Below are 25055 nucleotides of genomic sequence, written 5' to 3' on the forward strand. Positions count from 1 at the left end.
AGTTGCCTCGAGCGATTACATTACAGCCCGTTTAGCTACTGCCGTCTGCAGCGTTCTCCCTCAATACTGGACCATTTTCAAAAATTGTCCCCATTAGTCACTTAGACACAGAAACATGGGGAAATAGGGTTAAGGAAAATCCAGGTTAAAACATACCAAAGTCACCCTTTAAATACAGCCTCACAGAGCATCAAGCATGTTTTCATTAGGCCTTCCCAGACAGGTTAACGCTCTATTCTTTCAACTCACAAGCACCCCCAGTTTGTAACACTAGCTTTGGTAGTTTCTAAACCCAAGACGAGATATCCTCTCTCTCTCCAGAGCCACAGAAGGTATTATCGCCTAAAAAATGTGGATGTGTTTAAGCAAATGTTTTCTTTTCTGTGTTTGGGGCCTGTTGTGTGACAGTTGGCTCTGCACGATTACTATGCACATATGCAACATCTCACAGTGTGCAGCTTTCATTCATGAGCACACAATCCCTCCCCGCAGACATGCAGGTTTGTAAGGCAATGTATTGAGTTATTTGGATTCACAAACCTCAGCTTTGGCTTGTTTAAATTCGTGAACCATCTTACCACATGCATTGTATTTATGAGTCTTGATTTGTAAAGCAAACTGTTCCATTGTTTGAATTATAAGCCGCTGTGTTGGTTTGTATAAATTCATAAGCCACATCTCAATATACACACTGTATTTATGAGCCATAATCCTGCCTTGCTTTATAAGGCACTGAATCCCTTTGTTTTGATTAATAAGCCGTGTTATTGCCTCGCATGGATTTATAATCCACACCATTGTTCATTTTCCAATTCCTTTATTGCTTTTTGTATTGTTGATGCTAAAAACCCATACGCAGCAATTTTGAGTGAGCTCAGCAATGCATGCAGAAATCACTTCCTTTGTGAAGGTTTAGAAGCAATCATTTTGCCGTGTTTGGATAGTTAAGCCTGTATATATTTGTGCTGCATTGCTGTCTACGGACTAGTTTACGACTCTCTGCCGCTGTGTGTCGACGCAGCGCCCTCCTGTAGCAGGATTTTGAGGTTTCCTTTGATCTTCGCGTCACACATCCCTCGAAATGCAGCAGTATTGATCCCGTAGTATATGATGTAAGCTGTATCCTCACAAGTCAAACGTAATCTATGTTAGTCCTCTTTGCAATGGCACAAAACACAGTTTAGTTGCGGAGTTTATTTGAGAACCTGCTGTGCCGCGGTATCTTTTGATTTCAACATCACTAATTAGGTCAAACTGGTAGCACTGTGTTATCTGTAGAAGCAGAGTGGGGTTTCTGGCACAATTTCACCTACAGTACTTCCAAGGTTTTTTGTTGTAATTTTCTTGCATTCAGCACCGTTTTCTGTCATTTTTTACCTTGTATCAAGGCTTATTTCTATATTATGAGGATAAATATAGTGACACCATGCCTGAACCAAAACGTGTATGATTTAAAAACATGCATGTGAACCTGCAAACAGGTTTTGAGTCCCCCTGTCTAACTTTATCTTACAGTTTTAGATAGAATTGTACAAAAAACATTGGTCTGTGGTGCAAAAAAGGACAGTACACACAAATCCAGGGAAGTACCAGAAGTAAACAAGTCGCCATTACTGCGGTGACGTTTGAATGCAAGCTGTCCTAAGAACAGTACAATTTTCTACTTTTATCTTTACTTTCTATGTAACGTTACTTTTGACAACGATGTCTAGGAGTTTTGGAAGAACCTGAGCAGTTCTCAGCTGCCTGACGTTAGCCTGTCATGGTTAAACAAGGAACACCAGCTAAGTTAACACTGCTTAGCTGGCGTACAGTAGCTAACGTTAGCCTAACATGGTGAAACAAGTAACGTCAGCTCAGTTACGGTGGTGACCAGACGTCCTGGTTTGTCCAGGACTGTCCCGGTTTCAAGCTTGGTGTCCCGAGTCCCGACAAAAATTTGTAAAACATTCAAATGTCCCGGTTTTCAAGTCACCAACAAATTTTCACAATTTTCTCTACAATTCAAATAACAACAATATTATACTTACATAGACGTTCATCATGTTCCACTCATTAATTAATTTGTGCACACGAGATAAGTATACAGAGAGCCAGCACAGCGCACCCTCCTAGAGTCCAACTAGAGTGATGTTGCGCGCGGTCAAGCCGCAACTACGCACAGACACAACAGATATCCGCTGGTTACATTTAGTGTAGTTTTGATTCACAGAACTTTCCGTGCTTGTGTGCACATCAAACGTGTCGTTTTGATTAATTATTCTACACAGTTCCTTCTGTGCATCAACAGGCATTTCGCTCCTCTTATAACTCCCTCAGGACCGGCCGTTCCTGTCAATCTTTCACCCGGTGTCTCCATCCTGGACAAAATGTAGTCTGAGCTCCACATTTTTAATTAAGGTAGCCTGTGGCTGTGGCTGTGGCGAGCAACGTGATGTGATTGATCGGGAGATTGTTCGGGTTCAAAAGTAAAGTTGAAAATGAATTTCCATACCAAGGCCCAGACAACAATAAGTTTCCTCCGAGAGAAAACTCTCCACAGGTTCCAAACTGTCAGTGGGTCATGAGGGGGACAGTCCTGTGATTAAAGGGGGTGAAAGTAGTGAATGTGATGAGTCATTTTTGTCACAACCTCTAATGCCCCTCCCCCCTATAATAATGCCTTCTTTCTGATCCCACTCCGTGCTCAAATGCACCACAGGTGCGCCACAGGTGCGTAAAGTTAGCCATCCTGATGCAAACGCCTATGGTGCGTGCATATTAGTATATATGCACAGTTAACACTGCTTAGCTAGCATAGCTAATGTTAGTCTAACATGGTGCAGTTACCGTTGCAGCGTTACAGAGAGGAGATGCATTTATGTTTGACGCTGATTTATGTTTCGTCCATTATTCTGAATAAAAGTGCTGGTCGTCACAGCAGAATTGGCTCGAGAAGTCTGTTACCAACTACGAGCCAAGCTAGACTAAAGTTAGTTAGCCAAGTCCAGGAAAACTCCCAACTACGGTTCGGAGCTGAGAAGCTGGAAAGATAAAATTTCCAAGCTTGATGTTGATGCTTGCACATCCATCACCTTTGATGATTACTTTGATACTAATTGTTTTCCACTCTCGTGTTCTCGTGTGCTTTAGTTCACTCTGTGCAGATTTCATGTTGAGACACTAGAGGTTGTGCTGTTTGATAGGAGGTCTTGAGGGTGTTACTGATATCTTTGGTTTATATGGGTTTGGATTCTTTGATGTTATCTTTGATCTGCACGTCGTTGCGCTCTTTTAAGTGTTTCCTGTAAGCAGTAGTCTCCATTTGATGTGCAGAGAGTGTAATCCATGTTGGAGCTGAAGAACAGGAGGATGTGTGGTTAAAACCCTGATAGCCTGCCTGTTAGGAGAGTTTGCTCTCTAATAACCTCTCCTTTCCTCTGTGTTGTTGCTTTGATCGGAGATGGTGGTCCTCAGGGATCTGTCTCTGAATCACAACTTTTACACACGCTGTGAATAAAAGTCTCTTTAAAGAGACTGTTTGTAAGAATCAGAAATGTCTTGTTAACAGCGACACCTGTGACCGTTAAATCAACTAAAGTCAGTGTACGGCACCAAAGCCCTTTAATGTTACAGCAGCCACAAAAGAAGTTAACCCACAAGCGAAATCACTTACTGGGGAGCGGTCGCTATCAATTAAACAAAGGAGATGCACGCTTTAACGAGCAAAAGCACTCGCCGGTGAGCAATACACAACTGTAATTGGAAAATGAATCGCCGACAACACCCCAGCGGGGCTCGTTGTCCGTCGGAGGCTCGCCTAAGCGCAAACACTTATCTCAGCGGCAATAACCAATAAAGAAGACCGAAAACAGACTCCTATCAACAAACGTTACTTAAACTCTAACAACGGGAGGATACTCACCTTGCTATCCTAGCTCACCTATCGTTAGCCTATCTGAAATTTAACAGGCAAAAACACTCGTGTAACAGCAAAGTGTTTGAGTGTAGCCGTGATTGACTTATTGCAGCCCTTGGAGGACGAAACAGTAGCTCCAAACATGCGGTTGCAGGGCTCCAAGCAAAAAGTCAACGGCTATCTTCTTTCATTCAACCTGCATCCGCGGATTACCTGCCGCAAGAAGATTCAAGAGACATCTTTGATGATGACGTAGGCTTACATACGCTACTTTATCCCAGGTCACATGTGACTTTGTTGATATTAAATACTCGACATGCGCGTGCACGAGATGTAGCAAATCCAGAATGCAAAATAGAACAAAACACTGCAGAATATTTGCCAAATTCAACCAAAATTGAGCAAGAAGCCGAAAGTGAACTGATTCACTTTTAAATGTGTTGTGGGGTTTCTACAAAGTGGAAATATTAGCTTCATCTAGAGATTAGCACTCCACAGAAGGTCATTTTGAGGTAATTGGGTAATTACTGAAATTCTCACATAGTTGACTTCTCTCCTTAGGTTTTGAAGCACATAGGCTGGTACCTTTGGCTTTTTATCAAAGAAAACTGTATTTCTACATATCCAACACGTTCTCATCCCCTCATCACATACTGCTGCTTTGTCACGCCCCTTGGCGTCACTTTATTTTTGGCATCGAAACCACTATAGTTACCTTTGGTGTCACTTTAGAATTTGGCATCAAAACCACTATAGTTTGGTTTAGGAAACAACTATATGGTTGAGCTTAAAATTACTACTACTGGTAATTACTAATTACTACTTACTACTACTACTACACGGTACATGAACGAACAGATTGTAACGTGAAAGTGAAACTTAACGCACAGAACACGAACAGCGGCCTCCTGAATGAAAGCCATTACGTTGTTGTTTGTCTTTTCGCTCTTTAAACTACATCACCACACTCCCGGCACACCTTCTCAGAGCGTTTACTGTTGCTGTAGATGGGTTTACATAGTAGTTGGAATGGAAAACCCAGTGTGTCTCATACAGGCGCTAAAGGGTGCCTTGTGCGTCGGTATCACATGCCGACGGCCATGACAAAGCGTCGGTATTTGACGCTCTGGGAATGAGAACGGGCTGATATGTTAACATGATTTTTTTCACAGATTATCTGTCTCATGCACTACTGTCAGGATATAGTCATGCTTTATAAAAATAACTTTTATCATATTTGCTCCCGACTGCAGCTTTAAAGGGACTGTTTCTAACTTCTTACACGTATAAATCATTGCGGGTCAGTGTCCCATGCGCAACCGCGTGTGGCTACGCTGTTCAGACAAGACTCCAACACAAACTACACGGAAGCACTAAAATTGCAAAGTTGTATCTAGTGAAGCCCGTCTGTTAAACAGTGTTGGCTGCGGTCGGAGGACAGGCAGGAAAAGCCAACACTAGGATCAGCAGTGATTCATGGAGAGACCTTCGTCTGCTCAGCTAACATTACTGCCAAGCAGCTGAAATATAGAGTGATATTGTGCTTTTAGCTGACGTGTGTCGCCTCACTGTTTTGAACGATGCTCGTTCATGTTTATGTAGAGCGAGCACAAGCGCAAGCAACAAGACTGTGACTTTCATTGACTTAACGGCCACAGGTGTCGCTGTTAACAAGACATTTCTGATTCTTACAAATAGTCCCTTTAAAAAAGACTCTTCATTGTGTTGTGTCAGAGGAAATGTTGAGCCAAGTTTCATATCCTGTGTTGCTTTGCTGGTTTAATAATTCATACGAGTCAAATCAGAGCAGAGAGCGGAGGCCTGGAGGAGAGTCTAACAGAGCTCAGTGATTTATTGTTGTGTAACGCTGCTACTGAACAATAAGAAGTTGTCAGCTTCAAACTCTGAGAGCAAAGAGCTGTCACGTTTGTGCTCTGAACACAATAATAGTTTCAATATGTGATCTTTGCAGAAAATGGGAGGTTGTCATGTTTGAAGTGTGCAAACAATAGTTGACCATGTTACATCTCAGGGAGGATGTGCAGAGTTTTTGTAGCTCAAGTATTGAACAATAAAGTGAGCATGTTGCATGTCCTGTTAGTAGACAGGCAATCAGTCGCTTATGCAGTGAGCAGCCAGCATGGCATTAAGCAGACGGACAGCTGATGAAAGTTACGTCCCCGATGTTGCCTCATTATTTTACAAGAAGAGTGTTGACAGTTTGGAGCTTCTGGGGAGCAGAGGCGACATGTGGATCTGCTGTCGATGACAGGAGGAGGAGAAATGAAAAATGAGAGAGAGAGAAAACATACAGACTTGGAGAAATGAGAGAAAGGCTGGGACAACTGGTGTGTTAAAGTAGATCCTTTGCTCTGGGAGCTCTAGCTTTGGTTCATTAGATAAATCCAAAAATGTAAATGTAATGTAATGTTTTCATGTTTTCAGGAGGCACGGCGTCCAGGCAGAAGGGCTTCCGGGGCTGTATTCGCTCCCTGCAGCTGAACGGCGTCACCCTGGACCTGGAGGAGAGGGCGAAGATCACACCCGGGGTTCGACCCGGTTGCCCGGGTCACTGCAGCAGCTACGGCTCGCTCTGCCAGAACCAGGGCCGCTGTGTGGAGAGAGCCAACGGCTTCCACTGCGACTGCAGCCTGTCAGCATACACTGGAGTCTTCTGCCATACAGGTACACACATATAATGACAGACATCAGTAAAGTTCTCCTATGGCTGGTGAAATGACTCTACCAGAAAACCATATTATCATTTTGTAGGTAATTAAAGCTGCATGAATTATTTATTAGCTACTTGAAGGCTGAAGAAATCTACAACAAGCTAACAGATAAAAAGCCATGACAAATTATCACCTTAACAAGTTGTTACATTAATGTTTCAGAAAACAGTTGTCGATTCACACTTTTAAAAGACACAGAGCAACATTAGCATTCATTCAGAGTTGTGTTTTACTTGACTTTCTTCACCAGATGTAGTCTAGCTTTGTCTGGTGTCATGCCATTGTTTAGAAAAATATCTCATTGGACCAAAAGCCCATTTGTCCAACAGCCCATTATCCCGTAAACAAACTCCCATTGCTCTGAAATTATCATTAATATTTCCGGTTGTCAATCTATTAAAATATGTATTTGATTGTCCATAATTAATCGCAGATTAATCGCACATTTTTTTATCTGTTTGAAATGTACCTTAAAGGGAGATTTGTCAAGTATTTAATACTCTTATCAACATAGGAGTGGGCAAATATGCTGCTTTATGCAAATATATGTATATATTTATTATTGGATAATACATAATTACATATTGTCCAGAAACCCACACAGGTACTGCATTTAGAATAAAAAATATGTTCAAATCATAACATGGCAAACTGCAGCCCAACAGGCAACAACAGCTGTCAGTGTGTCAGGTCAGAGGTCAAGAGACCCCTTTGAAAATGGCCCTGCCCGATTTTCCTCACCTAAATTTAGCGTAAGTTTGGAGCGTTATTTAGCTTCCTTCCTGTATGACATGGTTGGTACCAATGGATTCCTTGGGTTTTCTAGTTTCTTCACTCTAGATTTATATCTTAGCCCGCTACAACCTAAAAACTGCGCAAGTTGCGTTAATGATATTGAAGAAATTAGTGGCTCTCACTCACTCACTCACTCGCTCATCCTCAACCTCTTATCCGGGGTCAGGTCGCGGGGGCAACAGCTCCAGCAGGGACCCAAAACTTCCCTTTCCCGGCCACATTAACCAGCTCTGACTGGGGATCCCGAGGCGTTCCCAGGCCAGTGTGGAGATATAATCTCTCCACCCAGTCCTGGGTCTTCCCCGCAGCCTCCTCCCAGCTGGTCCTGCCTGGAACACCTCCCTAGGGAGGCGCCCAGGGGGCATCCTCACTAGATGCCCGAACCATCTCAGCTGGCTCCTTTCAACGCAAAGGAGTAGCGGCTCTACTCCGAGTCCCTCACGCATGACTGAGCTTCTCACCCTATCTCTAAGGGAGACGCCAGCCACCCTCCTGAGAAAACCCATTTCGGCCGCTTGTACCCGCGATCTAGTTCTTTGGGTCAGCCCTCATGACCATAGGTGAGAGTAGGAACGAAGATTGACAGGTAGATCCAGAGCTTTGCCTTCCGGCTCAGCTCACTTTTCGTCACAACGGTGCGGTAAATCGAATGCAATACTGGCCCCTGCTGCTCCGATTTTCCGGCAAACCTCACGTTCCTCATAAACAAGACCCCGAGATACTTGAACTCCTTCACTTTGGGTAAGGACTCATTCCCTACCTGGAGTAGGCAATCCACCGGTTTCCTGCTGAGAACCATTGCCTCAGATTTAGAGGTGCTGATCCTCATCCCAGCCGCTTCACACTCGGCTGCGAACTGACCCAGTGAGTGCTGGATCATCTGCAAAAAGCAGCGATGAGAATGAATATCACCAACAGGATTGGTGACAAAGCGCAGCCCTGGTGGAGGTACCTTGCAACTGCCTCCGGAGTCCTCTGAGATAACATATCCCGGAAGGACTCCTTCTTCAGTTGGACGGCTTCCCTGCCCACCGGTGTCCACCACGGTGTTCGAGGGTTGCCACCCTTTGAGGCACCTAAGACCTTTAGACCACAGCTCACCGCCGCAGCTTCAGCAATGGAAGCTTTGAACATCGTCCACTTGGGTTCAATGCCCCCAACCTCCACAGGGATGCCCGAAAAGCTCCGCCAGAGGTATTAGTTGAAGATCTCTCAGACAGGGGCCTCGGGGCCTCCTCCAGATGTTCCCAGTTCACCCACACTACCCATTTGGCCTTACCAGGTCTGTCCAGAGTCTTCCCCCACCCTCTGACCCAAAACACCATCAGATGTTGATCAGTTGACAGCTCCGCCCGTCTCTTCACCCGAATGTCCAAAACATGCGGCCTCAGATCAGACGATACGATCACAAAATCGATCATCGACCTTCGGCCTCTCCAGGTGCCTCCATTGTTGCCCACGTGCGCGTTGAAGTCTCCCAGCAGAACTATGGAGCCTACTGGAGCCCCATACAGGACTCCATTCAGGGTCTCCAAGACGGCCGAATACTTCGAACTGCTGTTCGGTGCATATGCACAGACAACAGTCAGAGTTTTCCTCCACACAACCCGGAGGCGTAGGGAGACGACCCTCTCGTCCACCGGGGTAAACTCCAACGTAGCGGCACTCAGCCGTGTGAGTATCCCAACACCCGCCCGGTGCCTCACACCTTGGGCAACTCCAGAGAAGAATAGAGTCCAACCCCTATCCAGGAGTACGGTTCCAGAACCAAGTATGTGCGTAGAGGTAAGCCCTACCAGATCTAACTGATGGTGCTCCACCTCCCACACAAGCTCTGGCTCCTTCCCCCACACAGACGTTCCACGTCCCCAGAGCCAGCCCTTAATTAGTGGCGTTAAAACAAATTTGCGTTAACACATTATTATCGCATTAAATTTGAAAGCCTTATTATTATAATTATTACTATTATTAAAGAGGACCTATCAAGCTCATTTTCAGGTTCATACTTGTATTTTGGGTTTCTACTAGAACATGTTTACATGCTTCGTAATCAAAAAACAGTTTATTTTTCTCGTACCAGCTTTACCGGCATACCGGCTGGTCAGCTGGCCCACTCCGCTCCAGCTCTGCTCTAACTAGCCTTTTTTGAGGGCGTAGCAAACTAGTTTCTAGACAGGTATATTATGCAATTGTGTTACTTGGTGACATCACCACGGTACGGAAGAAAAGGCAGGACTTCAATCAAGGCGTTTCAGGCAGTTCAGGAGCAGTGTCTCTGTGGGGGAGAGTAACTCCCTTTTGCCTGGACTTTGGGCTTTATAACTTCGCAGACCTTTTACATGCACACAATACTATATAACAAATCAGCTAAGACAAAACTCCCTAACATCAAACATATTTGATCTTGTCTGAACAGCTAAGACAACAAAAAGACTGTCGGCCATCAAGTTAAGTTGAAGCTGTTTTGATGTCTTGAACTTCTGTCTCGGTAAAAATGACTCCTGATAACTCTGTTAGAGCATAGATAGACAGTTATAACAGAATAAATTCCCTCAAGCTCATATGGAAATACAAATAAAAATGTGAGTAATGACGCCTCCATGTGTAGGTGTTTATCTAAAGGTTAAGGATTAATATTATTTCAGAGAACTTTGCTTTTACTGAACATTCGTCAAGAAATATTTAGCTACCATGTGATATCAAAGCTGTATAGTGTCTGCTTGATGTGTTAGAGTCTATTTAAGTTGTTTGTCTCATGTTATCTGTATTATGCGTCATCACATTGACCTTTATGCCTTCCATGAGTTCAATAACTCAAGTGAGTTCAGACATTTCTACTTTTTTAAAAGGACTCTTTTGACCCTCCTCCCACCAAATATTGCTACCTACTTATCTACGTATGAGTCAGAACGACGGTTTTGTTTTTTATGTCTTTGTGAGTCATAGTGACGCACTCTACTCTACTCTATTTAAAAGTTGTTTCCTGTTGGAAAATTAAAGAAAGGTCTCGATAGTTCTAAAGACGCTTTTCTTTTCTTTTGTTCAACTCTTTGCAGATATTTTGAGAACATCTCTAATCAGACATACAGAGTTGTTCCGACGCCTCCCTTAGAGGTTAATTAAAGGAAAAACTCTGGAACAGAAAACTCTGTACAGATAGTCTAAATATATGTATTGTACTGTGCCCTTTAAATTGATCATTCATTTCCTGGTAAAAAGAACACCTTGTGGGATGCAGAAGACTATATTTAAAGGTTTCAAAGTAGAATTTAGTTCATGTAGGATTAAAAATGTAATGAGGGTGTCAATGTGTCAATGCTGAAACACTTAGACAGTTGAGAAAAAGTCAAAATATAATAATTTTGATAATCAAATAATTGATGTGCTTTAAAAAAAAACCGAAATAAAAATAATACATTTGCTGGTTAGGCTTCTCAAATATGATAATGTTCCTGCTTTTCTGTTTCTTGAAACGTTTATCAGACAAAGCGACAATTTTGAAGTCATCACTTTGGGTTGTGCTTATGACTGATGGTACTACCAACAGGTATTTATTATTAGTTATTTTACATTTTTGAACAATTACCATGAGTAATTGAAAAAAAAATACAGTTGTTAGATTATTTGGTAATTGGCAAGATGGCGGTAGGGTGAGTTTGTCCAGGGCAGGCGCCAACCTTCGGTTCTGAGAAGTGAAGCCAATGCTGAAGAGCCTTAAACCTGCATTCTCTCTAACAGCCAGCAGGGGGCGACTCCTCTGGGTGCAAAAAGAAGTCTGATTGTATAGAAGTCTATGAGAAAATGACCCTACTTCTCTCTTGATTTATTACCTCAGTAAACATTGTAAACATGAGTTTATGGTCTCAATCTCTAGTTTCAATTCTTGTTCAATACAGCTTGATGTTCATTTAGTAAATTATGGTCCCATTTAGAGTCAAATAGACCATAAAGCAGGGGATGCTTTAGGGCAGGGCTACCTTGTGATTGACAGGTCGCTACCACGCCGTTGTCCGGTCTGGGAGTTGTCCGTGTTTTTGCCTTAGAACTTTAACCCTTTCACAGTGTGTTTTCAGTTTATGAAAGTTAATTGTAAAGTTTCTGGTCGTCTGAAAATATGGTTGTACTTAGCTTCACCCTCTCCTGTGACTTCTGGTTGCAAAAAAACAAGATGATGATGGGCAAAAACCAAGATGGTAACGGCCAAAATTACCAACTCGAGGCTTCAAAACAGCTGTCCACAAACCAGTGGGGGACGTCACGGTGACTACGTCCACTTCTTATAGACAGTCTATGGTCAAGGGACTACAGATGAAAAATAGTGTTTTAGCTAACGTGTTTTATTGGTTAAAAATATATGCAATTTATCTGTGAAATACACCGTTAAGCCCTGCTGAAGGCTGGAACATCTATCTCCACTCTGTACTGCATGTAAGCAAACATTCATGGGTGTTCATCATAGACATATACGTGACTTGTACAAAGATATGTATTTTATTTTTTGTTTTGAGCACACCTCCCAACAGGGATAATACATCAAGTCGAATATAGTGTTTTGAAACTGCTACTTAAATCTGTATTAATAGTTAATATAGGGATTTGATGGACATAATGGTCATTGCAGCGCCCCCAATGGATAAGGCACTGGCCTCCTACGCCAGGGATCGTGGGTTTGAGTCCCATCTGGGGTTAAGGAGTTACTGAATTTCCCTCTGGGGATCAATAAATCCTTATCTGGTTTGATTTTCAGTACACCAAGGTGTATATCAACAAGCAGTCACGCAGCTAAAAGTCCACAGCAACAAATCCGATATATTATATATTCTTTAATAACAAACTCTCCCTTCCTCCAGAGGTGTCAGCCAGCTTCACGTCGGGGACGTCCGTCAGCTACACCTTCAAGGAGCCGTACGAGTTGAGCAGGAACGCCAGCGCCCTGCCGTCCTCCATCTACTCGGACATGACGCTGAGAGGAGAGAACGTCTCCCTGAGCTTCAGGACCAGCCAGAGTCCGGCTCTGCTGCTCTACGTCAGCTCCTACTACAGAGAGTACCTGGCCCTGCTCATCAACAAGCATGGTGAGGAGGCTTTTATTTTGAAGGAGTTTGTTTGTGTGGCGGCTGAGGCGGAGCGTCTTATTTTGATTTAATTCTTCTTCCTTTTTAATGGCCTCATCCCCTCTCCCTTTGTCCTACCCTATGGGTTTCATTTATTTGAATTTTTTTTTAGCAAGACTTGGATAAATTGACAACCTGAGGATAAGACGTTTGTGCTAAAGCTTCTTCTTCTCATCTTTATCTAAAAGTTTCTTGCTCCTTCCTTTATCTTCAATACAATATTCCTCAAATCTCATTTTACCTCTAATTACTCCCCTTTGCTTGGCCTCATTTTCTCCTTTTTTTCCTCTCCTCTTGTTTTTAATCCACATTTTTTAAACCTCATAGATTACAAGTCTCTTCCAGAGTTTCCTTTCCGCCTCTCTTCGTCTTCCTCCCTCAACTTTTTTCAATTACTTTCCTCTGTTGGCGTCCTCTCCCAGCCTCTCATCTTACCTCTCCTCCCCTCTTCCTCTCATTGCTGTCATCTTCTCCTGATATCGACTTCTCCTCCTGTCCTTCTTCCTCCTCCTCCTCCTCCTCCTCGTCCTCTGCTCTGCAGCTTTACCAGATCAGGATCTGTCAGATCTTTCCTCTCTCTGGATTCACCCTGTCAGCCTCTACTGCCTTTTAATCCGTCCAACCGGTCCGGCTGTTACGTTTTGTCTCAGGCTGGAGAAAGAATGTTCACTGGTCTTATCACTGAGACCTGCTGAGTGGTGCTGAGGGAATACAAGTTTGGTGGGCTGCTAATGGGTGATAGGTCACCGTGCTGCTGAATAAAACAGCAGAAAACTTACTGATGTGTTTTATAAACTTTGCTGTGAAATAATTATGTTGTGAGTTTGGCTTTTAACAGTAGTAGGAGGCACTTTGAATATAAAATTACATTTTCAGCATCCAGTAGCCTAATAAAATTGGCACTTTGCTGCAAGATTAGCTGTAAATGGATTTTTTTCTGATGTTAATGACTCAGAGAAAGCTGATGGACAGCAGGGCATTAAGGTTCCATGCTGACCGTGGAGTCGTCAGGTAAATGCACTTAAACTGAAGTGTCCAATTAAATCCCTGAGAGCTTTCTCTTATTTGCCCTGAGATGGCTCATTTCTTTTTACCCTCCACTGCAATTACACCTCGTCAGCCCAAACACACAACCTCTCTACCTAAAGCATCTCTTCAAGAATACATGTGTTATCAGAGCAGCATCAGGTAGCTAGAGGTCCTCACAAAATAACTATTATTCCTTCACATTTAACTTTATTACCAGCTGCGACAACGTGTAGCTGGTATTGTTTTCACCTTGTAAGTCTGTGTGTGTGTCATCATTGCACAATGTGGTCCTGAGGGCTCCTACTGTAGCAGGAACTACCACAGAAGAGGTTTGGAGAACTTTACCAGGTGTTTATATTAGGGCTGTCAAAGGTAACGGGATAACAACATGTTAACGCAAATTTGTTTTAACGGCGTTAATTTGCATTTAAATGTAGTACCTGTGAGGGTTTCTGGACAATATCTGTCATTGTTTTGTGTTGTTAATTGATTTATAATAATAAATATGTACATATATTTGCATAAAGAAGCATATTTGTCCACTCCCATGTTGATAAGAGGATTAAATACTTGACAAATCTCCCTTTAAGGTACATATAACAGATACAAAATGTGTGATTTATTTGCGATACTAAACAATTGCCATTTAACTTTTATACTAGTGAAATGACATGGGAAAACAGTTCAATGTCTACTCCTATTCTATTTTTATGGTCACAACCATGCCAGATACAGTCACAATACTTTACAGGTGTGTAGTTGAGAACAAAATGAGGGTTGAATTGAAGGTGGGTGTGGTCCGAGCAAGGGCGCCGTGATACGGGGGGTAGTCGTATTATTGATATGGAATTAGCCCCTATCCTCTTAATATAGAAATATTGATTAATAGAGTAACCAAATAAATATATATTATTGAAATATTCAGATTTATCTTTTGGAGGATTAAATAGGTGGTTACCCCGTCTGCCAAGATTACAGGACATGATGACGCCATTTCCAGGGACACATAAACTTCACCTAGAACTTAGCCCGGTTGAAATGATGATGATACTTTATATGTAAATCTTTCCCTCTGAAAGTATAGCTCTGAAGATTGTTTCCTTTTTTTTAGATCTAAAGCGTAACCCTGTGGTTTGATATGTGCTGTGTGTAGATATGCTGGAGGTGAGATACAAGCTGGACAGCAGCAGAGATGATGACGTGTTGAGGAGCGGAGTGAAGAGCCTGGCCGACGGACAACTCCATGCTGTTACCATCAGGAGACTGGCAGACTCCGTGTCTGTGCAGGTAAAGCCACCTCATCAGTTCATCAAATCTTTGTAGCTAAAACTTTAGCAGAGATCCAGCAGACACAGAGCCACATGAGATTCCCTTTCTGAGTCTTGTTTCTGAAATATTGTCAAATCTGCGACTTTTGCTTTTTGCTTTGATACCAAATCCGTGTAACATTTTTGAACACCCTGTAACACCGTGTAACATTGTGTAACACTGTGTAACACCCTGTAACACCGTGTAACATTGTGTAACACTGTGTAACACCCTGTAACACCCTGTAACACCGTGTAACACCCTGTAACATCATGTAACACCCTGTATCATCGTGTAACATCGCGTAACACCCTGTAACATCGTGTAACACCCTGTAACACCGTGTAACACAGTGTAACATCGTGTAACACCCTGTAACATCATGTAACACCCTGTATCATCGTGTAACATCGCGTAACACCCTGTAACACCCTTTAACACCGTGTGACACCCTGGAACACCCTGGAACACCGTGTAACAATGGTAACACCAACTACTAGGGATTTGACAGCGAGGACATTTTCCCACCGGTTAATAAACTTGTGACGGTGTCACCAATTACACCGGACATTTTCCAAGAAAAGGTGACGCCCAATATATGTAGCGCACTTACTTTGATCTTTACCGTCGGATGGCGGTGTGTCTGGCCGCTCCGCCGCGCACACCGACTGTGACCGATATGTCCTCCACATGGCGATTACCGTCATGGTTCCTTTATAGCATTGGGTTTAAATCTGAAATATTTTAATACCAGTTGTCACCATTGACAACTATGAACTGGATGTTGTCCACCATTTCACCTACCTCGGGTCGACTATTAGCGACAACCTTTCCCTGGACACGGAAATCGACAAGAGGATTGGGAAGGCAGCAACAACACTCGCCTGCCTCTCCAAACGAGTGTGGGAAAACACCAAGCTAACAGTTAAAACCAAGATGGCAGTATACAACGCCTGCGTCGTCAGTACACTGCTGTACGGCAGCAAGACATGGACAACCTACAGCAGACAGGAGAGACGACTCAACTCCTTCCATCTAAGAAGCCTCCAACGCATCCTGGGCATTTCCTGGCAAGACAAAATAAGCAACACCGAGGTTCTGACGCGCGCTGGCCTCACCAGCATGCACACTCAGCTCAGACAGCACAGACAGCGAAGGCTGCGCTGGCTGGGCCATGTATGTCGCATAGAGGATGGTCGCATCCCTAAAGACCTCCTCGATGGAGAACTGGCAACTGGGAGCAGAACAACAGGCCGCGCCCACATGCGCTTCAAAGATGTCTGCAAGCAAGACATGAAGGCCCTAGACATCGACACCGAGTCCTGGGAGGCTCTTGCGGTTGACCGCACAAGGTGGAAAAGCACCAACCTCGCACCAACACTTCATGACAGGGGAGCAAAAACTGAAGGACGCAGCGGCAGACAAGAGGGCCCGCAGGAAAGAACACAGCAACGCAGGCAGACCAGAAACCACACACAGATGCAACCCCTGTGATCGAGACTTTTCAGTCACAAGAGACACTGTACCAGACAGCCAGATCCCTAGGATGCGCCAACCATTGTCACACCCTGACCGACGGAGGCCTATTGTGTGCCAAAACACCGTGTAACACCGGTAACACCGACTACCGCGGCAAGCCTAGTCATCGGGCAGCAAGTCTCGTGAGAGTTTTTGCAAGTTTTTGCAATTTAGAGGTTACCTTTTAGACACAACCATGACACCACTTGATAGGAAGTAAACATGGACCCGAGCTGTTGCCTAGCTATGAAATTCCATTGAAACGGTACATTACTGTGCTTATTAAATGTTTATATACTGCTTTTAAAAGCTAAATTGGGGGACTGTTTGTAACTTCTTCCACGTATAGATCATTGCGGGTCGGTGTCCCATGCGCTCTCGTGTGTGCCTACGCTGTTCAGACTCAGACTCCAACACAAACTACAGTGAAGCACCAAAACCTCTTGGTTGTATCTAGTGAAGCTCGTCTGTTAAACAGTGTTGGCCGCGGTCGGAGGACGCGGGGGAGACCGTAGCTTTGGTCTCCAGGACCAGAGTCTCTGCTGTACTCTGCTCCTCTGCCTGCCTTCACTCACACACTGCGCTGTTCTCGCTCTTTTGCTCCACTCTCACGTGTATGTGCCCACACTCCACACTGCAGAAGAGTTAGTTTAGCTCTGAGAATATCTAGTGAATGTACAGTGGACGTTTGTGCAGAAATAACTGCTGCAGCTCCTCCAGACCAACAGAGGTTTCCCGTGTCTTGTGAAGTGACGGGGCTCCGCAGAGAGAAACGTTATCGTCTCCGACCAAAACTCCGATGTCTCCCCTGTTCCCTCCGGCCGCGGTCGGGAGGCTGAGGCAGGAAAAGCCAACACTAGGATCAGCATTGATTCATGGAGAGACCTTCGTCTGGTCAGCTAACATTACTGCCAAGCAGCTGAAATATAGAGTGATATTGTGGTTTTAGCTGACGTGTGTCGCCTCACTGTTTTGAGCGATGCTCGTTCATGTCTATTTAGAGCGAGCACAAGCGCGAGCAATAGGACGCTGACTTTCGTTGACTAAACGGCCACAGGTGTTGCTGTTAACAAGACATTTCTGATTCTTACAAACAGTCCCTTTAATGTAAAGTGTTGCCACATCTTTTTGGGCTTTGAATCTGTTTTTCTTTCGACTTCCACATGCAGGTTCATACACTGTGTATTGTAAAAACGCTGATGTGCTGCTTAACCTTTTTCCATGTTTGCCAAATGAGGCACCGATCTCAAGGGCGAATACAATGACACACACATATGCACACACAGGCAGTCCCATCTACTCCCTGTGTGTACTATGGTACAGTACTGTGATATCCATCTATATGATAAAGTTCCCGTCAGCACTTTACTGTCCCTGCTACGGCAGGGCAGCAGGGACAAACTCTGCATTAAAACAGCTCCAGATGAAATATGAAGCATCTTAATCATATTTTGATCTTCTGAACGTCTTATCTTGTTAACAACAGCCTCACATGATATATGAGGTTAACTCCATCTAACCAGGTGCCTGGATGTCTGCATAATTATCAACACCCTGAGATGAAATACAAGGTGACCTCGTCTTGCATGGGTGCAGCCTCCTGATTCACTGTGAGGCTCAAATGAAATACGAGGTGCATCTCATGTTATCAGTTCCCATCATACTGAATCATTATATCTTTAGAAACATACTCGAAAGGCATATGGTGACAGTTTAGAGCGGGGAAAGATATCGCAACAACTATTTACAACCGATTTACATAAAATTGGTGTGTTTTGGCCCCAAAACATAAATCCTAATAAACTTGGAAAAAAAAGTTTGGAAATTTGTGTTTGGTTGATTATTTATCTGTTGTTACAATGCTAATTGGCATTGTATTTTACATCGTTGGAAAGCCTGTTTATTTACCTTCACAATGATGTCCAACTTGTAAGGATCATGCATTTGTGGGATGAGCAGCACAGCTGATTATGTGGGTAGCGCCGAAGTAAAATTTGCCAAAATTCTCTGCCGATTCTAAACAGTGTATTCTCCTATTGGTATTGACTCTTATTTTGAGCAAGAGTAACAGCTTTTGGTGGGGGCAGTGTCATGGTGTGGGGCGGCATCTCCCTCACTGGCAAAACAAGGCTTGTCATCATTGAAGGCCATCTCAATGCAGTGAGATATCGGGATGAGATTCTGCAGCCAGTGGCGATCCCATATCTCCACAATCTGGGACCTAACTTCATCCTCTAAGATGACAACGCTCGCCCCCACAGAGCCAGGGTTATCACAGACTACCTCCACAATGTGGGAGTAGAGAGAATGGAACGGCCTGCCAAGAGTCCAGACTGCCAAGAGTCCAGACCGCAGACCCAATTCAACACTTGTGGGATCAGCTTGGGCGTGCTGTATGTGTTAGAGTGACCAACACAACCTCGTTGACTGACCTGCAAAGAATCCTGGTTGAGGAATGGAACGCCATCCCACAGCAACGTGTGACCAGGTTGGTGACCAGCATGAGGAGGAGGTGCAAGGCTGTTGTGGCTGCGTTTGGATCTTCCACCGCTACTGAGGCTCCTGACAGTGTATTAAATGAATAAAGTGTAAAATAGCCAATATGTCTTGTTTGTTCCTTGTTACTGATAGAGAATTCAATCATCCAATCCACCAAACAACTCAAAACAAGAGTCAATACCAACAGGAGAATACACTGTTTACCATTGACGGAGCATTTTGGCAAATTTTTCTTGGGCGTTACCCACATAATCAGCTGTGCTGCTCATCCCACAAATGCATGATCCTTACAAGCTGGGTATCATTGTGAAGGTAAATAAATAGGCTTTCCAACGATGTAAAATACAATGACCATTAGCATTGTAACAACAGAGAAATAATCGACCAAACACAAGTTTCCAAACTTTTTTTCCCGGGTTTATTTCTGGAGCACATATACGCTTCCCATCTTGAACTCTCTGTGAGCTTCTCCCTGCTGCGGGCCAAATTTTCAAATGCAAATTTAGGAAACAATTCTTCTCTTTCAGATCGACCAAAATGCCAGAGAAGACTTCAACCTGACATCTGACGGAGAATTCAACGCCATCAAGTCGCTGGTGTTGGGCAGAGTGCACAGTAAGTGAGGAGGCAGTAAGAAGCAGAGACGAGGCCTTTTTAGTTAGACAGCACTCAGACTTTTGAATAACAGCTTTAAGATGTTTGGCCTCATCTGATGCACAGTTTGGGAACATTTAGAGAAACAAACTTGGCTTCAGCTGTTTGCACCAAATGGGAATATTATTCAAGTTATCTGAGGAGGAAGCCTGAGGCAAAAATGTTAGAACGACTTTAGCATGAAGGTTAGCATTGTGTCATGTTTGTATTTAATTTAAATACGGTTCAGGAGGTTGTCCTGACTAATCTCATCTCAACTAGACCACACAGTTTACACAAAAAAACAGAAAAAAAGACTAAGTATCTGGATCAAATTCAAAGTTTCTTTTGTTACTTTAGGAAGGCATGTGTTTCCTGTAGATGGCTAAATATTAGCCAGCTACAACACATAAGATAGCTTACATGGTAGCTAAAGTTTGTTGACACTAATAGGCCGTACATTCATTGAATGGTTTAAGCAGAGACGTTAGCATGTCTAAGTAATCATTCCTTTTTAACTGGTAGTCCAGAATTTAGTGAATCTGCCATTTTAATAGTTTTTAAACACTATTTAATAACATTGTTTTCAACTTTTTATTGAAATAAATACCGTAATTTTTCAGTGTTCTTATTTTGTAAAATGGGTGAAAATCAGGTAGATCAATAAAATCTCTTAAGTTTGTGTTAACCACACACTTATTTCAGGCATCTAACCAAAAACACATTAAAAAAACGGAACCGGAAGTGCTAAAATGCTAACTCATTTCCAAGTTTTAGGACTCATTCCTGTAGCACTCTATAGTCGATCTATGCATTCTGATATTGATCAACGAGTAGTCAAAAAGTTGACCCCATGAAACACATTGAATGCAAAGTAATAATGCAACCCCAGATAAAAACCTCATGATAAAATAATTAGTACATACTTGCTTATTACTTGCGATTTTAGGTTGTAGGCAGTTTTAAAGCTAGAGTGAAGATACTGGCATCATATGAAACTAGAAAGCCTGACTATACTAGCTTGTCGCAAAGGAAGATAAATAACGCTTCTAACATGCGCTAAATTTCGGCAAGGAAAAACGGTCATGGCCATTTTCAAAGGGGTCCCTTGACCTCTGACCTCCAGATATGTGAATGAAAATGGGTTCTATGGGTACCCACGAGTCTCCCCTTTACAGACATGCCCACTTTATGATAATCACATTCGGTTTGGGGGCAAGTCATAGTCAAGTCAGCACACTGACACACTGACAGCTGTTGTTGCCTGTTGGGCTGCATTTTGTGATATAGCATATTTTTTATGCTACACACAGTACCTGTGAGGGTTTCTGGACAATATCTGTCATTGTTTTGTGTTGTTAATTGATTTCCAATAATAAATATATACATATATTTGCATAAAGCAGCATATTTGCCCACTCCCATGTTGATAAGAGTATTAAATACTTGACAAATCTCCCTTTAAAGTACATTATGAACAGATACAAAATGTGTGATTAATTTGCAATTTGCAATTAGCTATGGACAATCATGCGATTAATCCCTTTATATATTTTAATTGATTGACATTCCTATAAATAATTGTTTTTCTCCCCCAACTTTGTGCATCGTCTACTCGAATGATGCTGGTTTTAATTTAGCTGTGAAAACTACCATAGAAGAGCTTGATGCTTAATTGATTAGTTAGTAGTTAGCAGAATATCACGTGTTGCACCTTTCACTTTTATCTAGCCCGGTCTCACCAAGTGGTGTATGAATTACATGGCCATTTGTAAGAGTACGCCATGTACTCTGTACCGGCTGCAATGCAAACATTTGCCACATTTGCACAGGTAGCAAGTGTCCACACGGCCAAAGTGACGTCACAAAATCAGACACCTGCCTTGTGTGGCAGGTTTTCGCCTGTCCGTGCACATCCAACATTTTCTAACTACGCGTACGCAGATGGGCGGAGAAAACTGAGAACTTTGAGCAGCTTTGAGAATGTCGATTTGCTTTGAGGAGAGACCCGCACAGAGTATAAAAGACCCAAACGTTTCCTCGTCACAATTCCACATCAACTCACGTCCGCGTGACCGTCCTCGAAGAAAGTATAATGGAGGCTTTTAAAATATGCTACGCTCAGAGCTAGTGACGTAGAGTAAAAACTGAGAGAGACTGCTTATGGCCGGTGGGAGGTGAGGTGGATGGGTCCAGTAAACACAGGACTTTCAACCAGAAGACTTGTGTTCGTGTCCCAAAGTGTTGATGAGTTATTTTGAAGTTATGTTAGTGACGTTTGCGACGTGTTTTTCCTGCATATTTTACTTTGTTTACATAATTATTTTAAGCCCAACCTTGATTAACTGCAACCGTTACCGTAGTTTTGTTGCGAAACATAACCGCAACCGTTTCACCGTAACAACGCTAAATGACAAGCCTAAAATGCGTTATCATGACACACGGAAATGTGCTATTTATAGGCCTTTCCATGAGATCGGGTTGTCTTAGCTGAACCAGAAGAGGTAAAAAAAGAGAAACATGTTGGACAGCTTCTAGAAGCTTTAGAACGTGTGGATATGTTCAGCATCAGTAAATGAGTGCAGGGTCAAGTTAAACCAGGAATATACTTTCCTGTAAATCACCTACACACATTTGAAACCTGTTAAATGAAACCTCACCCTCTGGGAGGGTCAAACCACATCCTCACTGAGCTCCTTTGTGTAGTCCTGGACAGGGACCTGTAACAGAGCCGGGGCGAGACAGTAATTGGCTCTGTCATGACTTATTCATGTTGTCTTTGAGCGGCTCCATCAGAGACGGACTGAGATATAAGCTGTTAATAACGTGAGGGGCTGCAGTCACAGCTCTCTGATAACACACAACAACCACACTGTCAATCTAAACGGAAACACACTGGCTATTTGAATTAGCTTTCATCAGAGGCATGCATCGAGTAATATCAAATAATGGCTATAAGAAAAATGTGCTTGGTTTTATTCAAATGGCCCTAAACTAGACTATTTGAATCAAGGCAGTGAAAGAAAGCATGCAGCAGTGTGTGTTAGTGTCATGTGGCACTCTAAATAATAAAGCTTTATTAATTCATTTATTTATGTTTTGGAAGATTTCAGAAAATGAATACAGTATGTGTTATTTGGGTATTCTTTACTTTCCATTTCCTGGTATTTCTATTCTGCCGGTGCTGAAACATGTCATTACTTTCAGTTAGGGGCATGGAAATGATAAAAAATATCCATATTTTCATTGGCAGCTTCATTTCACAATGTTAGCCACTGGTTTCTGCCAGGTGGCAACCGCTGATAACAACCAGTTCTGAGAAGTGAAGCCAAAGCTGAAGTGCCTTAAACTTGCATTCTTTCTACCAGCCAGCAGGGGGCGACTCCTCTGGTTGCTAAAAGAAGTCTGGTTGTATAGAAGTCTATGAGAAAATGAACCTACTTCTCACTTGATTTATTACCTCAGTAAACATTGTAAACATGAGTTTATGGTCTCAATCACTAGTTTCAAGTCTTCTTCAATACAGCATGATGTTCATTTAGTAAATGATGGTTCCATTTAGAGTCACATAGACCATAAAGCAGGGGAATTATTTAGGGCGGAGCTACCTTGTGATTGACAGGTCGCTACCACGGCGTTGTCCGGTCTTGGAGTTGTACGTGTTTTTGCCTTAGAACTTTCAGTTCATGAAAGTTAATTATAACGTTTCTGGTCGCCTGAAAATATGGTTGTACTTAGCTCCACCGTCTCCTGTGACTTCTGGTTGCAAAAAACCTAGATGATGACGGGCAAAAACCAAGATGGCAACGGCTAAAATTCCCAACTCAAGGCTTCAAAACGGCAGTCCACAAACCAGTGGGGGACGTCACGGGGACTACGTCCACACAAGTTAATTGTAACATTTTGGTCACCTAAAATTGTCTTATTCAGCATTCAGTTGTACTTAGCTCCACCCGCTTGTGACTTGTTATGAACACTTTCCTCATTTCTGCAGACTTTGCCTGAGGGATTTACCCACAATTCATACCTTGTGGTTAAACACAGGGTTACCACGGTTACCAGGGTAAACAAAAAAAAACAATAAACAAGGAGGACGGTACATGGGTGTTCAGCCAGGTATAATAAAATTTACACAAAAACATTAACATTAAGGAATTAGAAGAAGAAGAAGAAGAAGGGCACTTTCTTAATCCCCAAGGGGACATTTTTTCACTCTGTTATTTACACAGTACACACAGACCCGAAATACACACACATGCACAAACAGGACCTACATGCACAAACAGGACATACATGCACAAACAAGACCTACATGCAGAATGGAGAGATGTCAGAGCGAGGGGGCTGACCCTGACAGGCGCCCCGAGCAGTTGGGGGTTTGGTGCCTTGTTCAAGGGCACCTCGGCAGTGCCCAAGAGGCAAACTGGCATCTCTCCAGCTACCAGTTCACACTCAGTACTTTGTCCATGCGGGGACTTGAACCGGCGTCCCTGCGGTTCCTAAGCCAAGTCCTTATGGATGAGGAAGATGGTAGATAAAAAACACATGAAATCAGGGTAATGCATTAGACTGTATTATACACCTGGTTTATTCAAATATTTCTTTTAATTTTGCTTAATGAAGTTTGACAAAAACAAGTAAATAGATTTTTTGACAGTTACCTTTAGTTTCGTAAGGCAAGAGCCTGGAAGACGTTCAAATAAGCAGTAAAAAAACGCCAAACAAAAACAGACAATTGTCATTGTCAAGGTAACGTGATACATCGCCGCAAAGTGCTGTCCCATTCATATTTATGTTAAGGCAGTCAAAGTTAACGTGATAATTCATCAACGCAAATTGTTTTTAACACCATTAAATTCTTTAACACATTAACGCACCTTGCAATGTTTAGGTTGTAGTGGGCAGTTTTAATGATAGACTTGAGATACTGGTATCATATGAAACTAGAAAACCTGACTATACTAGCTTGTATCAAAGGAGGCTAAATAACGCTCCAAACGCTTTTCCAAGGAAAAACTGGAATGGCCATTTTCAAAGAGGTCCCTTGACCTCTGACCTCCAGATCAGTGAATGAGCTCTATGGGTACCCACGAGTCTCCCCTTTACAGACATGCCCACTTTATGATAATCACATGCAGTTTGGGGCAAGTCATAGTCAAGTCAGCACACTGACACACTGACAGCTGTTGTTGCCTGTTGGGCTGCAGTTTGCCATGTTATGAAGGTAAGGTACATTTTGAACAGATAAAAATGTGCGATTAATTTGCGATTAATCGTGATTCAATATTTTAATCAATTGACAGCCTTTATTTCTTAATTTATACCATTTCAAGCAATTGCAGACACTCACACTCAAACATTTACCAGGTGACGTCAGTTTGGTCCCTGAGGGTTCTGGGTTTAAGGCCTAAAGGGCGGACATTGGGATTGTGCCAGGAAGTCAGATCAGGATCAGAAAAGCAGCAGGAAAGTGGATTTTCTGTCGTTCTCTGCCAATCCCTTCATCCATCAGCCTAACTAATGGATCCG

General features: G+C 42.9%; 1 protein-coding gene across 1 annotated transcript in view; it reads left to right on the forward strand.

Annotated features, from left to right (window-relative positions):
- Positions 1 to 25055, forward strand: part of LOC119498674 (contactin-associated protein-like 4) — a 159533-nt gene that overhangs the window by 126249 nt on the left and 8229 nt on the right. Inside the window, exons 18-21 of the mRNA XM_037787719.1 lie at positions 6344 to 6583; positions 12276 to 12500; positions 14722 to 14855; positions 19421 to 19508. Coding sequence (XP_037643647.1) covers positions 6344 to 6583; positions 12276 to 12500; positions 14722 to 14855; positions 19421 to 19508 — 687 coding nt within the window. The remainder of the gene's footprint in view (positions 1 to 6343; positions 6584 to 12275; positions 12501 to 14721; positions 14856 to 19420; positions 19509 to 25055) is intronic.

The sequence above is a fragment of the Sebastes umbrosus genome, chromosome 12 (assembly GCF_015220745.1).
Source record: "Sebastes umbrosus isolate fSebUmb1 chromosome 12, fSebUmb1.pri, whole genome shotgun sequence".
NCBI classification, from domain to species: domain Eukaryota; kingdom Metazoa; phylum Chordata; class Actinopteri; order Perciformes; family Sebastidae; genus Sebastes; species Sebastes umbrosus.